This window comes from Rana temporaria, chromosome 1 (genome assembly GCF_905171775.1).
Source record: "Rana temporaria chromosome 1, aRanTem1.1, whole genome shotgun sequence".
Lineage (NCBI taxonomy): Eukaryota > Metazoa > Chordata > Amphibia > Anura > Ranidae > Rana > Rana temporaria.
Genome location: NC_053489.1, coordinates 196,161,705 through 196,180,585, shown reverse-complemented (window position 1 = coordinate 196,180,585; position 18,881 = coordinate 196,161,705). Strand labels below are relative to the sequence as shown.

General features: G+C 40.4%; 1 protein-coding gene across 2 annotated transcripts in view; it reads right to left on the bottom strand.

Moving 5' to 3' along the window:
* The window catches only part of ADGRD1 (adhesion G protein-coupled receptor D1), an 802,257-nt gene that overhangs the window by 377,938 nt on the left and 405,438 nt on the right, over positions 1-18,881 (bottom strand). For both annotated transcript variants that reach the window (XM_040347511.1, XM_040347515.1), the window contains one exon: positions 10,648-10,771. In XM_040347511.1, coding sequence (XP_040203445.1) covers positions 10,648-10,771 — 124 coding nt within the window. The remainder of the gene's footprint in view (positions 1-10,647; positions 10,772-18,881) is intronic.

Here is an 18,881-nt window from a genome sequence, read left to right as displayed (position 1 = left end):
TCCTCTGTACTAAGAGCTGTGCTGTCTGCCCGCATAATGTAGGGTAGGGATGGTCCTGATGTTCGAATTGAACATAAGTTCGACTCGACCATGGGGTGTCTGTTTGTTCGCAGACGAACCAAACATATGGGGCGCTCGCTTGCTCCCCCCTATCCTGTACTTCAGGCTGCATGCTCAGATAAGGGTCTGGTATGGATATTGGGGGGATCTCACGCCAATTTTTCTTTTACATTATGGAGTAGAGTTCCCCTTAAAATCCATACCAGACTTGAAGGGCCAGGTATTGAATGGGGAGGGGAATCCACGCCGTTTTTATTTATTTTTATTTTACATAGATTTTGCCGGGAGCCAGCAATTCATTACAGCCACGAGCAATTTTAAATTACACTTTTTCCTTTAGAAATGTCATTATTGTTCTACACATCACACAGATGCACCACTTTACAGGCAGACTCAGGGGACCCCCAGGCACGATATTTAAAGGAATATTTCATTTTTATTGTTTCACTTTAAGCATTATTAAAATCACTGCTCCTGAAAAAACGTTTGTTTTAAAAACTTTTTTTTGCATCAATACATGTCCCCTAGGGCAGTACCCGGGTCCCCTTAAACGTTTTATGGCAATAACTTACATATAAGCCTTTAAAATGAGCACAGGGTTTGAATGTTCGCTAGAACTTTTTACCTGTTCTCATGTTCTGGTGCAAACCGAACCGAGGGGAGGGGGGGGGGGTCAGCCCATCCCTAATGTAGGTTAGTGGAAATGCATGGACACAAACTGTGTAAGGATGAAGAACATTGGAAAATTGCTGGTTCCCACATTACCAGCAAAGAAATCTTATTGGTTTTGGGTTATATTTGGTGCCAGCACCAGCACCCTTACCTACATTTAGAACAACCGTATCCTGCTTTGTAAAAGCCCAGACACTGATAAAGCTTTGTTTTTTGTTTAACCACTTGAGGACCCCTTCACTCCGATATACGTCGGCAGAAGGGCACGGCTGGGCACAGGCACATACAGGTACGTCGTCTTTAAGAGCCCAGCCCTAATGGGCATACACAATGAGCCCAGTCCTAATGCTGCGTACACACGATCAGTGGACCCCAACGTTTTTTCCCCATCTGATGGTTAAAAAAACGATAGAAAATCCATCGGTTAAAAAATCAACGCATGCTCAGAATCAAGTCGACGCATGCTTGGAAGCATTGAACTTAATTTTTCTCAGCACCTCGTTGTGTTTTACGTCACCGCGTTCTGACACGATCGCTTTTTTAACTGATGGTGTGTAGGCAAGACTGATGAAAGTCAGCTTCATCGGATATCTGATGAAAAAATCCATCAGACCGTTTTCATCGGATGAACCGATCGTGTGTACAGGACATATGATCCGTGACCGTGCCCGCGGGACCCGCGGACCCGATCGGTGCCGTTGTCACGCGACTGGGTCACAGGAGCTGAAGAACGGGGAGAGGTGAGTGTAAACAAACCTTCCCCATTCTTCTCTGTGGCTTGTCACTGATAGTCTGTCATAGGGAACGACAATCAGTGACGTCACACGCCCAGCCACGCCCCCCCTACAGTAAGAATCACTCCCTTAGGGCACACGTAACCCCTTTAGCCATGTTGCACGACCACGCAATTGTCAGTTCAAGCGACGCAGTGCGAAATCGCAAAAGGGGCCAGGTCCTTTACTCTCTCACTACATCCAACACAAAGAAATTGTTTTGTATGGAGTTGGGCTTTAACTAGACAGAATTAGTTCATAGACTAGCCACCTGCATCACCAACACTGAGCCAATATCTAAATGAGTATCTAGATACTAGTACAATGTATCTCATTTTTTTTTTACTGCCACTAATGAAAATAGAATAATCTTATATTTAACTTCTGCTTTTTAGTTCCATGCAGCAGTTTGAGAGAAAGAGAAAATGATGTTGACTTTGGCTGGAATCCATAATTTTTATGGAGATGTAAAAGAGGACAGCTCAGAGCAAACTTCCCCAAATAACTCATCATTAAACATGCAGGTGAATACATCGGGTAATAACTCTATAATCCCTCTGATTAAATTAAAGTCTGCCAGCCATGGGAAGGACAGTCAGAATCCTGGCTCACATTCCCAGCACTGCACAAACTGCCAAGGCTGGTTTGAATTAGTGAGGCTACTATATTATCTCATCAATACAAGAACAAAACACAAGAAGAGGTCATTATAAGTGACTTAAAGTTGTGTAATTGTTTTTCCTATTTAGTTTTATCAAGAAGAAATAAACAAATAATGTATCTTTTAGACATATTCTGCAGTGATGTAGTTATGTATTTTAAAGATTTATTTCATGAGCGGTACATTTGCTGATACAAAAAGATCAGATGCATATTACAGCATAGGCTTAATGATAATAGTTTCTGAAAACAGCAAAATAACAGACTAAAAAAAACAAAATACAATTAGCAGGAGATAAATATATTAGATTTGTATTTTAGAGAGTGATTTACATTTGTTTAATTTGTTCATGTAGAACTGACATTTTGTTCTATTTTATTATAACTGTAACCAGTATTCTCTGTTATATGTTAAATAAAGCTAAATAGAAAGTGATAACAAAGAAAAACTGGACTTTTAATATTAAATCCATAAAAGGGTAGTTTCCCATTTGAGTTCATTATAGGTTTTACAGCTTGGCTATAAGATCAGATAAGTTATATGATAATATAAATCAGGGCCAGAGGCTACTAATGGCCTTTCTGATAAGTGCTTGTCAACAAATCCCCCTTAACTGATAGAATTAGATCTAAATCCTAAAGCCTATCACACACAAGTAGTTTTTTTCATTCAACCCAGTAGGGCTGAATGGAAAAAAACTGACAGATATACCATGCAATGTTAGTACAGGGATCTCCCCTGCTATGCTATTATGTTCTGACAGCCCCCCCCCCGCAAGAACACTCCAATCAGCACTCTTAAGCCCTGTACACACGATCGGTTTGTCTGATGAAAATGGACGGTTTGTTTTACATTGGTGAAAAAAAATAGAACATGTTTTAAAATGTTCCTATGGATAAAAAACTGATAGAAAAAAAACGATCGTCTGTGTGGAACTCCATCGGAGAAAAATCCATGCATGCTCAGAATCAAGTCGGCGCATGCTCAGAAGCATTGAACTTAATTTTTCTCAGCACGCCATTGTGTTTTACGTCACCGCGTTGGACACGGTCGGATTTTTGACTGATGGTGTGTAGGCAAGACTGATGAAAGTCAGCTTCATCGGATATCCAACAAAAAAATCCATCGGATTAGATTCCATCAGATATCCGATCGTGTGTACAGGGAATAAGTCATAGAATGCATTAGGGTAAAAAAACTTGAGGGTTTAATTACTTAGCTGTAAACTTTTATTCTATCTGTATAGTTTTATAATAGAGCAGCATATTCTAACTTTCAGGACATTTCTTAATAGCATGCTTCTGGGTAACAGATACAATACCGGTAAATTTATACCGAGCTACATGGCTTTATGCCAAGCTTATCAAAAACATAGTAACCCAAATGAGAGTTTATACAAATAAACAGACATTACATGGTGGAATGGCTAAAAATAAATGTTCTCATTGACTTTCCTACATTTTATGTGTATGCACCACAATTTTCCCTCAGTATCCTTATTGCTACCTTATTTTTAGATTGCACAAAAGTGTGTGAGTACAACATGACAAGGGAATTATTACATGCCAGTTGCCATGGTTTGGTGGTATTTTTAAAGTCTATTTTTATTCCTGTTATTCACAAAATTCGTATCTTTCTGCCCCAGAAACAGAACTGTAGTTTGACACGTATGAGATCAGGAGCAACTACTGAAGCCAGTCACTGTGATCTTTACAGAAAAGAATGGCCTTGCATAAAAAATGTGCTCATCACAGATGCATCATATGTATACATCTTGACTCAGGATGATCACAGTATAAGCATATGTAAAACCCTGCTCATCAGTGGAAAGTCACTCTTCTGTATTGAATTGTGGGGGTGTTATGTTTAATAGGAGGCATCCAGATTTCAGAGCACGCATTGACAGATTATACTTAACATATCTCATTTGAGCACATTTGGAATACTGGAGGACTGCCAAGGCGAATGACTGACATTTCCATAGAAACCTGTCAATCTTCCCCAATGGGGTCAGGAAATTGTATTTCAAGATGGTAACCTTCCTCCGAAAAGTAACAGTAGGTGGAAGCGGAAGCCCCGCCACTTGAAATTTTTTGCGAGCATAAAGACAAGTTCATCTCTCATTAGACCTGCTTGAGAAAAATCTTGAAAATGAAAAGTAAGAAAGCTTTTACAAAAGATCATATGTCAAGATAACTGCAAGATAAAGAAAAATGGTTCTCGTCAAGAAACTTAAATCAAGGCTGATTCTGTTCCATGGCCTTCTGTGTTTCATAAAAGTTTACTCTGAAAAAAGAGACAGCCTTATTATGGTTTTGGCAGATCACAAAAATAGATCTAAAGTCATGTATTATGCTATCCCACACAGCTGAACCATTTCTGAAGGAGAAAAATATCCATCAGGAAAACCTATGGGAAGCCGATACAAATTTGTTGCATTTGTCTGTTATGCCCTGTACACAGGATTGGTCCATCCGATGAAAACGGTCTGATGGACCATTTATCGGTTAACCGATGAAGCTGACTGATGGTCAGTCGTGCCTACACACCATCAGTTAAAAAAACGATCGTGTCAGAACGCAGCGACGTAAAACCCAACGATGTGCTGAAAAAAATGAATTTTAATGCTTCCAAGCATGCGTTGACTTGATTCTGAGCAGGCGTGGATTTTTAACCGATGGACGTGCCTACAAACGATCGTTTTTTTTCTATCAGGTTAGGTATCCATCAGTTAAGTTTAAAACTAGATTGCTTTTTTTAACCTATGGATAAATAACCGATGGGGCCTACACACGATCGGATTGGTCCGATGAAAACGGTCCATCAGACCGTTCTCATCGGTTTGACCGATCGTGTGTACGCGGCATTAGCCTGAAATAAAAAGCAAATAATGTATTTTGTTTATCACTTTATTGTTCGTATTTTAATATGATTTTTTGCACATGCGCAATGTGATAACCCAATTAAACATGCATTATGATTTCTTTGATGTAGCGAGCCCCCAAAAACATTGAATACAATCTTTTATTGGTTCCAGTATGCTATCATCTGTTAGCTGGCTAATGGTCAAATTTTGGAGAGTGTCCTGCTTTGCAAACCGCATTTGTTAGTGAATTTGCAACATGTATGCCAGGGGTGCCCAACCTTTTGAAGAGTGAGGGCCACTTAAGCAACTTGGTAACCGATCGCGGGCCACAATGAGCGGAGCGGATGGATGGCATGTTTGTGTCTGCTCTGCATATGCAGAGCGGGCACGGACACAGCCCACTATACTCTTTTTTTTTTGCGGATCAGATTGGAGGTAGGACACAAGTCGGTTTATGTCTGCCACTACTTAGAGGTGAATGGAAGGTCCAATTGGTTGGACTTTCGGACTGACCATGTGAAAAGGGCCCAAGGCTGCTTTCACACTGATGAGCTGCAGTTTACCTGCACCGCGGGTGCAAGCAGTGTACCTTTGGCTTTCCTTCACTTTTCATTAGACTTCTATTATATTCTGCAGGTTTGGTGCACTTTCAGAAAGCTCACCAAACTCACAGGTAATAACAGAAGTCTATGGCTCAGTGCAGATAACCCGCAGGTAAACTGCTCTGCACCTGCAGATTAGTTTGAAAGCAGCCCAGTAACCACTGCAGAACAGATATGCCCATATATACACTGTGATTTTAGAAATAAACTTACCTTTAATAACAGTATTCTATTATATCCCAGAACAGCAGAAGGTCGCGGGCCACATCAGAGGGCTCCGCAGGCCACATGTGGTCCCCAGGCCACTGGTTGCGCCCCCCTGATGTATGCAGTCTTAGTTTTGTGCAAGGTCATGGGTGCATAGTTAATACTGTGAGTATTCACTTTTGTTGTCAAGCCTAATATGCCAATGTGTCGATAGAACTGCAATTTTTTTTACAATCTTAATTTTCTACTTTTTTACCTACAGTATAGTCTAGTGTCCTATAATAACTTAAATTGTATTTATACCAAATCAACAGCAAGTAAATACAAATCTAATCAAAGTGAAGGGAATTCCCATCTTAGACAGGTGCCACCAGAACATTTGTCCTCACTGGAAGAGTTCTCCTCACCTCGTGCTCACATGACAATTTTCTATCTCAATGAAAATATTCAGAATGACAAATAGAGGGAGAAGAAAGTCCCAGCGGTGACACAGACCACAATAAAAATTGGCAGGGGCCCTTGGTAAACAAAAAAAAATTGGCAGGGGGTGTAAACCCGACCCATTCCATCCAAAAAAAAAATCTTTTGCTTCTATAGTCATTTTTCTTAGTTTTATCAAATATTTTGAGAGAAAGACAGAGGAACAGAGAGAGAGAGAGAGAGAGAGAGAGAGAGAGAGAGAGAGATACACTTTTTAAAATTTATTTTCTTTACTAATACCTATAACATGTTTCCCCGCTGCATCATTCCCGGGGTGTCTCCGGTGGAGACAGGATGCGCTGCGCTGCGGACATCTCATCGTTGGATCCTGGACGTGGGTGACGAGGAGATATTCTCATTGCTGGACCCTGGAGAAGAGATCACCCATCGCAGGATACCAACAGCATTGGAGCAGAGACCGAGAGTGGATTACCACTGCTGGAATCTTTTTTTTTTTTTTTTTAATAAAGGACTTTCCCAACGGTGTCTGGTTTTTTTTTTACTATTTGTTACACTTTCTTTGTGAAATGGTAGGGGTACAATGTACCCTATTACCAATTCACATGGGGGGGTCGGGATCTGGGGGTCCCCTTTGATAATGGGGTCTTACAGATTCCGATAAGCCCCCCGCCCGCAGACCCCCACAACCACCGGGCAAGAGTTGTGGGGATGAGGCCCTCGTCCCCATCAACATGGGGACATGGTGCTTTGAGGGGTCATAGACCCCCAAAGCATCCTCCCCGTGTTGAAGGCATGTGGCCTGGTACGGTTCAGGAGGGGGGCACTCTCTCGTTGCCCCCTCTTTTCCTGCGGCCTGCCAGGTTGCGTGCTCGGATAAAGGGTCTGGTATGGATTTTTGCGGGGAACTCCACGCCATTTTTTTTTTTAATTTGGGGTGGTGTTCCCCTTACAATCCATACCAGACCTGAAGAGCTTTAAATTACTTTTTTTCCTTCAGAAATTACAGTTTGTGCAGGGACAGTTTTAAGCATGGGAAACAAGCGCTGCTTTACAGGCATACTTTACATAACCCCTAGGTACGAAATTTAAAGGAATATTTCACTTTTATTGTTGCACTTTAAGCATTATTAAAATCACTGCTCCCGAAAAAAAATGCAGTTTTTAAAACCATTTTTTGCATAACACAAACTTGCATATAAGCCTTTAAAATTAGCACTTTCGATTTTTTATGTTCGAGTCCCATAGACTTTAACGGTGTTCGGATGTTTGAACAAATTTATTGCCTGTTCGCATGTTCTGATGCAAACTGAACTGGGGGGTGTCCGGCTCATCCCTAGTGACCGTTTGAGGATTGCAATCTTTAAGTCATTCCACAGATTTTCCATGGGGTTTAAGTCTGGGCTCTGACACGGCCATGAAAGGACATTTACCTTTTTCTCTTTCAACTACTGTGTGGTCATTTTTGCTGTGTGCTTTGGGTCATTGGCATGTTTAAAGGTAAACCTTCTTTCCATTGAAAACTTTCTGGCAGAGGACAGCAGATTTTCCTCATGATTTGATTTTGCCCCATCTATTTTTCCTTTGATTCTGACAAGTGCTCCAGTCCCTGTTGCAGAGAAACACCCTCATAACTGGGTATTACCATCCCCATGCTTTACTGCAGGAATGGTGTTATCTGGATGATAAGCTGTAATGGATTTCCGCCAGATATATCATTTGGCGTATAGGCAAAATAACTTAATTTTTGTCTCATCTGACCATAACACCTTTTCCACGTGACCTCAGAAACGTAAAGGTGCATTTTGGCAAATCTCAGTGATGACTGTATGAGGCCTTTCTAGAGGAGTGGCTTTTTTCTTGCAACCCTCCTAATGCACATTTGTGAATAATTTGTGATATTGTTGTCACATACACATAATGACCTCTGTTTTTCATAAATTCCTGCAACTGCTTTAGGTTTGCTGTAGGCCTCTTGGTAACCTCTCTGACCAATTACCTCCTGGCTCTTTTATCCAGTTTGGTGTGATGTCCTGATCCAGGGAGGGTCTGTGTTGTACCAAATACTTTCTACTTCTTAATAATAGACTTCGCTGTGCCTCTAGGCATTGATAAAGCCTTTTATTTTTTATATTTTTTTGCATCCATCACCTGTCCACAACTTTATCCCAGAGATCCTTTGACAGTGCCCGGCCACCCATAGTTGATTGTCTGCTTCAGTTGCACTACCAGGGATTAAAATGCTCCAGGAAAGCTATTTTCATGCTGAGCTAATCAAAATGACCACAGCTGATCACAGTTGAATGGCTTTGTGTGCCTTTGAGAAGGTGATTAGCTACACCTCATTGAGTTCAAAATTACATGGGGCACCCTGGGCACACACTAAATATATGTCATTGCACACAGAAAATGACACAAGGCATGGCCCATATACAGTGTCACCAATCTTGTTTCCAGGATTACTGGCCTCCCTTATTCAGTAATACCACATACGCTAATATAAAATATTTTACATCACTAATACTGGAAAATAAGAGGTAAATGGGTGACAGACAGTTCTCACAATCCAGTGAAACTGGAGTGACAGTGATGTTTTGCATTTTAATTACATCTTCGACAGAAAATATGCAACACACTTCCCTGATACCTGGCACAGATACCACATGTTTCACTGATATCCAAGACTGATAATACACACTCCACTGATGCCGAGACTGACAACATGCATTCCACTGACACATGGTACTGAAAATACATATTCTACTGTTACCTGGAACTGGTAATACTAATTGCACTGAAATCAAGTACTGAGAACACACATTACACCGATGGCCACTGCTAAAAATACACATTTTATTGATACCCAGTACTGAGAATACAAATATCCATGTTGCTACTTGTTTCATGGCTATTTTCCTAAGCCCAGGATTAAAACAGGTAATTGCTTTAATAGTGTTCTTTCTAGGTCTCAATACAGGCATTCATAAACTGAAGCCCTGTCTGGGACACCTGCTGCTGCATGCAAATTAGGGAGCAAGGCTTACTCTATATACAAGCATGCAATCTTGTGTAGCAAACATACCAACATAATAACAAATTGCCCACTCACTGTGCTGAAGTCTGCATTGTGAGCTTTTCTGCCTCTGTACTGTCTGCTGTTTGCTTGACAGTTAACAAAGTAGCAAACAATGAAATGCCTTGGCTCCTCTATGAGCTAAAGGAAGCTAATGCCCAGCATGCGGTGGAGAGGAGTCACTGGGAAGAGACTTGAAATGTGGGGGACATACTCTGGGTGCAATACCCAAGTGATGCCACTAACTAGAACTAATTATGTGATAACAGTCAGACACCCACTTGTCATTCAGGAAGTAATAAGTGACTAGAATCTGTGTGTAAGTTTTAACTGAACAGCAGGAAGCAACACTTTACAGCAGGGGTCTCCAAACTTTGTAAACAAAGGATCCGTTTACCATTCTTCAAACGTTAGGGGGCTGGACTGGTCAGCAGGAGTAGAAAATGTCCTGTGTCAAAGGGAGTAAACAGCATCCCATAATTGGTATTAGGGGGTAGAACAGTGCCCCATCATTGGGGTCAATGGGAGAAATAGCGCCTCATTGTTGGTATCAGTGGGAGGAATAATGCCCCAAATATTGGTGTTAGTGGAAGGAATAGTGCCCCATCATTGGTGTCAGTGGGAGAAATAGCTCCCCATCATTGGGAGGAATAGTGCCCCACCATTGGCATCAGTGGGAGGAATAGTGTCCCATTGTTTGTGTCAGTGGCAAAAACTATTCCTCACTGTTGCTGACAGTGGAGAAAATAATGCCCCAAGGACTGGATAAAAGCAAAGGGCCACATCCGGCCCATGGGCCACAGTTTGGAGACCACTGTTCTACAGTGACGTTTTTCAAAATCCTTGCAATGTATTAAAATGAACCTAGAGTGGATTTATTTCAAAACAAAAGTAAATTACACTAATATTTTTCAGTAGTCCTGCTATAGTGTTGTAAAATTTGTGGAAGTGCTGTCACTGACACTGTCGCCTCACCCAATGACAAGATACAGGGGTGCATGATGAACACATTTATAAGGATGCTATGGATAATTTGAAAAATGTGTAATTTGTGATGATAAATTGTACAGAAAAAAAAAGAATTGGGATTAAATATCCACAACATGCTACATATAATGGGTGTGTTCAAACAATGGTCTTTCTCTACTGCCCAATGTACGTCATGTGTCTAGAAAATCAGCTTTGCTTGTAAGCAGTAATACAACATACATGAAGTACTCAGCCCATGGCAACATTTTATTTTTGCAACAATATATCCAAATGAGGAGTAATTCAAATTTTATATTTTTCCTTACCTTAACTGGTACAACTTGCATCAGAATGGCAAAGTTGGTGAGATGATTACATCGACATATGGAGTAATTCAAGTTTCCTTCAACTCGAACACATCCTTCACTAGACCAAATGCCAGAACCAGAGCTGTAAGGCAGATCAAAGACAACTGATTATGATCTACCATATGAGTCATCATGAAGCACAGTTTTATCACTGTTTTAAAATTTAAAGGTCATATCTTTCATTTTATGTCACTAGACATTTCATTAAACTACGTGCTTCTATGTCTTTGTATTTATCAATAAGACTAGAGATTACAATCTTGCTATCTTTCTGACAGGGTAAAATGAACATCAGCTTTATGGATTCTGATATAAGAAATGGCAAAATTATCTAAAAAAGGAAAAGTTCTCACATCTTTACCACATATTTTGAATAGGGTAAATGTATGCCACCACGTAGATGGTGATTTTTTGTAAATTGAACTTCTAGTATTGTATGAGTACCATAACAAGTACCTTTAACATGTGTTTCTAAATAGCAAAGATCATCCCAGGCTTTGAGAAATGTCTGTATTGAGAACATGGACTCGGGCTACTTAGGCTGTATCAATGTAAATGAGTTGTGAATCAAAGTTCTCCATCCAGCACTTATGCCTCGGAACACTATGGGGTTGATTTACTAAAGGCAAATAGACTGTTCACTTTTGAAAGTGCAGTTGCACTCTGTAAGGGCAGTTACTCCAGAGCTTAGTAAATTCCATCATCCAATCACATGCAAGGAAAATGACAAAAAACAGCAGTTTTGCTTACACGTGATTGGATGATGGAAGTCAGCAGAGCTCTCCATCATCTACTAAGCTCTGGAGCAACTGCCCTTGCAGAGTGCAATTGCACTTTCAAAAGTGCACAGTCTATTTGCCTTTAGTAAATCAACCCCTATACCTACAATTGATCATTATAACAGAGAACATAGCAAAACCCTTTTATAAAATTTAAAGTATGAAGAAACTGTTCTAACAGATGTGATAAAACAGTGTTCACACTTCACTTGTTAAACGTACACCCCAGTTGAAGTCTGTTTTAGACTAAGCGTGTAGGGTAATACGCCGGCTCCAGACACCCCAACACTGCACTTTTTACCATTTCAAATTTGGCTTTTTTGGAATTTTTTATTTACAGACATACCCCAGTTTTAAGTACACAATGCAGTTTATTTACTAAAGCTGGAAAGCGCAAAATTAGGCTCACTTCTGCATAGAAACCAATGAGAACCCCAGCTTGTTCAATTAAGCCTGGTAATAAAACCTGGAAGCTCATTGGTTTCTGTGCAGAAGTGAGCCTGATTTTGCGCTTTACAGCTTTAGTAAATAAACATAATTGTCTACTTAAAGTGGGGTATGCCTGTATACAGAGTTTTTTTGTGTGCTATTGATCATTTTGGATTGACTTGCTTGTGGCTGTATAGAAGTTTTTATTGGAATACATTTTTACTGTTTTACGCTATGAGGAGCCATTCCCTTCTTTTTCTCCCCATTTTTATCACATATCATGGTGAGGTGAGCAAGTTTTGGAATTTTCCCTTCATATTTGATGAGGATTATAGAATATACACGTTGGACACTGTGTATACTATGTTGTCGTCACATTTAAGAGGAAGCAACATCTATAAGGGCTCCCGTTGATTGATTCAACTTCCAATGCTCGTAAGATCCACCACCGTAAGGTGAGTCGGATCCACAGTGTCTGGTAAGAGTACCCATCCTTATCCCTTACCCTGATGGTGGAGGCACTCCCGGGTGTATATGTGTCATCTTACAAGATCTCCGGTCTATATCCAATAGACATGTGCATTCATTTTCGTCCGAATGCATTTTCGTCCGAATTTCAGGTATTTTCGTTATCGTTTTAACAAACGATAACGAAAGCACAGAAAACTAAAACCGAAAGATCCGACATAAACAAATGCTTTATTTTCGTTTTCGTTGCGGTTGAATGTGCCTAACCTTAACTCTATTAGTCCAATATTATTCTACATAGAGAGAAAATATTCGACATAGAGAGAAAAGATTCGATATAGAGAGACATGAAGATTCGACATTGAGAGACATGAAGAGTCAATTTTTTTTTTTTTTTTTTTTTAAGATTCTGTCGAAACTTTTTTTTTTAAAGATTCTGTCGAATCTTCTTTTTTTTTTTTTTTTTTAGAATGTTCGACAGACACCATAAGCCTTCAATGACAGATTTAACATAGAGAGACACGAGGATTCAACATAGAGAGACATGAAGATTCGACATAGAGAGACATGAAGAGTCAAATAATTTTATTTTTTTTAAGATTCTGTTGAATCTTCTTTTTTGTTTTAGAACATTCGACAGACACCATAAGCCTTCAATGACAGATTCGACCTCAATTTGGATTTTCGGACGAATGCATTTTTTTTACGAAAAACAAAATAAATAAAAACTAATTTCGGGAGTAACTAAATAAATGTATTTATCGGACGAAAACGAAATTACGAAACAAAATATTTCAGTGTGCACATGTCTAATATCCAAAGACAATTGGATCACTGATGGCTTATTACTAGCCAACTGACGGAGCTGTGAAGATACTTATTGTAACACCAATACCACATTGTGGAATTATCACATAATGCAATTTTGCATTTTTCTATTATATCTATTTTTTTTATTATATCTATTCCTTTAGTTTTGGAGATATATACACCCTTTCTTTACTCTGTTTATTTTTATTAAGGTTTATGCAAATAGGTGTCTGTGTTGTTTAACATCTATTTTATATGCACTTTGGAGATTCACATTTGTATGTTACACTTCTATGTCATATTTATCCTCTAAGGGACATATCCTAGGAGGTTTCTAACACTGGCACTAAGGGGGAGTATTACTACGTCTCTCTTTTTTACAGCAATAGCGCCACACTTTTCACTTTTTCACTTGTTAAATGTTGTCTTGGTGCTGCCAGATCCACAGGAGTCATGGCTGCCCATCTAACTTAAAGTGGTTTTAGACCTCATATACATAATTTCTATAATACATGCACCATTGTAGTTTGTTAGGTAAAAATCCAAACTGCTTTATTACCTTTGTATTCTCATCTGTAAGCTTGTCACAGCTCTCTGAAAATCTCCGGTCCATGGATGTGTCTATGGACCAGAGCCCGGGAGGCGGATTCATGACGTCACTGGCCTCACATTCCCACTGTATACTCACACATTAACCTAACTAGCGGTATGATTATTTCAGATTTTAGGTGCTGAAAGCAGTACCATTATTTGCAAGGAAATTTGGCGTTTTATACTGTAGGCCTGTAATTCTTAGGAATAACTCACTTAAATCTGACCAAACAAGAGTCTAGTAGGCATCCCATTTTTTTTTTAAACAAAATTATAAATTATAATATAATAAATAATTATAAATAATTATAACAAATAATAATATAATTATAATAAAAATTATTCAATAATGTAATCAACTCAAAATCACTGAAATTTACTCAGTTGCAGAATTGTCGTTGTCATTACTTTTAATTTTTTATGACGAATTACCCCACAAATCGCTATCGCTCAATTCTGCAAGTGATTATAATTTATTATCGCTGTTTTCTAGCTGCTCTAAAACCATTTTTGACATAAAGGGACACTTTTGGTTGCTATGGACAATCTACAGTTTGCAGGCAGAAAGAACAGTTTTTATTATATAAAAGTGCATGTAGGACACTGGGCAGACCACTAGGGACAAGGGGGGGTGTGTATTTTTTACATACAGTACTGTAATCTATAACGTCGTAACATCGCAGGGAACGGAGATCGGCGGCACACAGATGCACTGTGTGAATCGAGCGAGCACCCGCTCGCTCGCACAGCGCGGTGGCATCGCTGGATCCAGGGACAAGGTAAGTAAACCATGCCTGTGGATGGCGCGAGGCGAGCCCGAGTCTGACTCGGGGTTACCGATTGCAGCACAAAAATTTAACCCCGAGTCAGACTCGGGAATACCGCCAGGGGGGTTAATGCCACTGTTCTGTCAAAACAGCCAACTTGTAAAAATCTCCAAACACATCACTTCCTGTGACTCTCCAGCATCAGTAATTTTACATTTCAACGGGTTGGCTGTTTTGTAACAACACTGAAAGTATATACATTCCGGTAGACAATATAATGAGTGGACATTGTTAGTCCACCTGCTACTAACCAACAACATGGCCGCCTCCAAGGCAGCAACATATTTTGTCGCTGTTCTATCAAAACAGCCAACTCTTCGCGTACCGAAGTGTGTATCTTTTGTTATCAAAACAGCCAGATTGTTGAAATTTGAAAATACTGCTACTGAGTCACCTGAGAGTTGGCTGTTTTGACAGAACACCAGCTTAGCAGGGCACACGATTCTAGAAGTGTGCTCACGCATCAATCCCTGCTGGGAGGTGGGTTGTACAGCTGGGAGGCGGGACCAGCGATGTCATGACTCCAACACCCAGGACCTGAGATTTTCAGAGAGCTGTGATAGACTTAGAGATGAGAATACCAAAGTAATACAGTGGTTTGAATTTTTACATAACAAAATATACTGTGGTGCATGTATTGGGGAAATAATACATAAGAGGTTTACAACCACTTAAAATGAAACAGTCTTTTAGTCAGGCTGGGGCAGCAGGAGACATGCACCCTTCACTCATGCTTGTGCATGAGTCTCCTCTGCATGCCAGTCAGTCAAAGGAGAGGGGGCATGATGACACATATTTTCTGCATGTTTTGGATTGTTTTCAAGTAGCAAAGCAGGGAGGATTACAGCTGACAGGCTCCTCATATCCCTGTCAAACTGTGCACAAATAAGTTGTATTGCAATGCTGATTTAATTAAAAAGTTCAGTTTAATTTTTGTTATTTGGGCTTACAATCACTTTTTTTAAATGATTCTTGGAGAGAACTCGACTACTCTAACTGTTTCACCTGGGAGGTTCTCAGGTAACAGTGGGGATCTGCCAGAAGCCGGCAAAGCTAGCAAAGGCTGGATAATGGCTTCTGAATTCAATATATAAATATATCTGAATCCAGCCTCAACATACTAAACTTGCAAAAAAGACATATAAAATCTCAGTGTCCCACTTTTTTTCCTAGCATGAATGTAGAAATCCTGCAATAATATTAAAATTGACTCAGAATAACAGTGTGTTTATTGAAGTAGCAATTCTTTTGTACACCTTTTCCCTAGTGACAGTTTAGGCAAATTCGCTCGATAGGAACCTGCCACTTTATTCCTTCAGGGCAAAGTGATGTTTTTTCCTAATAAGCAACCCCTCCACTCACTGATACCTTCCTGCTGCCCAATTTTCATCCTGGAGCCTGGACTCTAATCCCTGTGTAAACTCCCTACCAGCAACTCCCCTATGTTTTGAGTGTTTAGGCCTGGCAATTGGCCATTAAAACAACAAGCACTCCCTTATGACTTGTAAATACCACCCCTCTAGGGTTTATTGGAATGCTAGATGACCCTGACCTGTGACCTCGACAGGTATTTCTTGCAGTGAACTTGCACTTTCACAATATGTACTTCCTCTATCATCCAGACTTATATTTCCTTATCATTCTGGCTGTAATTACCAGATTGGCTAATACATATGTAACCCACACCAAGAGCACCACCTTGGACATATAAGGCCATAGATCCTTGCTTATTGGCTGTATAAAAAAGCACCCCTTGAAAAATATGGGCACACAAGCTTCAAATTGTAAAAAAGAATCCTGCAGCACATAAACTTTTGCACTGCTCCATGAATGAGTCTTTAAGACCCCAACTTGTCCCACCTTTTTTCACCCTGGTCTAAGGCTATTTATTTTGCTTTCATAGCTCTCCTATCTTATGTAGCCTAGTAAGTTTATTTCCTGTCTGAACATACCTGGGTGTGGTTTGTGGTGGGTTCAGAGAACATTACTGAAATTTAGATGCTGAATCCAATTCCCATGAAGTCAGGGGTAGCTGATAGTTAAAAAAAAGGATTGGCTAGTCTCCAAGAATATTCAAGGGTGTCATGACCTTGCAGTAATACTTTCATGACCTGTCGGTCTCTTACCTTGTCTGTGTGTCAGCCTTAGGGCTTGGTTTCTTACACTTGCATGGTTAAGTAATCTTCCCTCAGTGTGGCTCCACCCTAGCCTCAACAGGAACCACTATTTAACACTGTGTTCTCCAAGCCTGCCTTGCCGTGCAATAGTGTTTGGCTTTCTGTTTCCCACTTGCCGTGCGCTCTGCGTTTGTCTCTGTTTCCGATCTTGGCGTGTTCCTGATCATCCCCGCTTGCTTGTGACACTGACCTTTGGCATGTTCTCGACTATCCCTGCTTGCTTGTGACCCTTGACCGTTGGCATGTTCACCGTTTATCCTTGTTTGCTTGTCGCCCTGACCTTTAGCTTATCCTCCAAAGCCTACCGTGAGCTGGGAGACCCTAGGGTCCGCAACTTAGAGTCAGCTGCAGCAAAGTCCATTCTCACCACTAGAGGCTCTGGCGAACACCTGCTGGCTCTTAGACTCCGCGCCCTGGGAAATATCACATTCTAGCTCCCTGTGGGATCCGCCTTGGTGCCCCAGTGCACCTGCCTTCCTGCATTACCCAGGGTTCCAACCACAGCAGTCAGCCGTAGGGTTCACTATCATAGCGGTGCACTCCTGACCCAATGGTGTGCATCTGTCACCTGGCCTCAGGTGACCTGACAAAGGGCTAATATTCAAGGCATGGGGCGAGGGGGCTGGACACTGCCATGGGGAACATATACCAAAGCAAAAAAAAATGAAGGAGCAGTGGTTTTAATAATGCTTAATTGTCAACATTAATAATGCCAAATTCCTTTATGTAACATGTCTGGGGGGTGCACTGATCTTGCTTGTAAAGTTGCACAGCTGTATGATGTATACTACCTACTATGGAAAAATGTATCATTTACAAAGAAAACAAAAATGCAGCTGATATTGCCAGTAAAAGACAGCCCCCAGCAGCTTTAAAACATGCATTAATTTACTTTTCACTTTTTTTGTGTGCATGAATAGGGGTAGTTTTTACCCCTTTCTAATTCATTTTTAGAAGATGGTATCTAGGGTCCCACTTATTTATAAAGGGGGCTTCCAGATTCTGATAAGCCCCCTGCCCACAGACCCCCACAACCACCAGTCAAGGGTTGTGGGGAAGAAGCCATTGTCCCCATCAACATGGGAAAAAGATGCTTTTCCAGGGGGGTCCCTCATAGCAAGGTACCCCCTATATTGAGGGAATGTGGCCTGGTATGGTTTGAGGGACTTGCTTGTCACTCCATGTCCTGCCTGCATGCTTGGATGAGGGTCTGGCATGGATTTTGGGGGGACCTCACCTTTGTGTGAGGTTTGTGTGGGGTTCCCCCTTAAAAGCTATACAAGACCTGAACAGTCAGGTATGAATACTGGGGGAGCGCCACAAACATTTTTACACAATCTCCACCCCTTTGTTTATATGCTGCTGCTGAATCGCTGAGCAAACACAATTTAGTCTGAACTGTGGTTCAGACTGAATTGGCAGCTCACCCCTAGTTGATATGACCACTTGCTCTTGGTCCCGTCCCTAACCCCTGCTATGTGTACATTTTATCTATCATCTATATGTGCCTGTTCACTCTGCTAGTTGCTAGCAAATTCGCATGCACTTTCACCAAAGAAAATAAGGGGTTTAAGCGTCTTTTTCATTTCATTGCCCCTAGCAGCCTCTTATACACGTTAGCAAAACCAACTGGGAAATCAACACAATAAAAATGATGGCTGTGTAAACATATCACTTAGTAGAAGAGTTTTATTCGACACCGAAATGATGTGCCATATTATTGGAATTGCTAATGCGTGCAAATACTGGCGAATAGAGAACAGGCTGCTATTCCCGTTAGGCTGTTGTAAGGGAACACGTGTTGAAACTGGAAAATTTGTGTCAAAATTACTTAAACTTTAATTTCCATATATCATTATTTGATCTACATAACGTGAAAGTAATATAAAAAAAATGTTTGTATTATTGGCATGTGGAAAAACAATATTTGGGCTTATGTAAAAATGTAATGGAAAAAGTGAAGATGAGTGGTAAAACATACCAAACAATCAGATTTAATTAACTGTTAATTAAGAACAATCAGAAAAACTGTATCTGATTGGGCAATGTAGGGCCATAGCTTTTTAGATTGAGCTTTAAGTTATTAAATGATATAGCCAAGAATGCTGCAA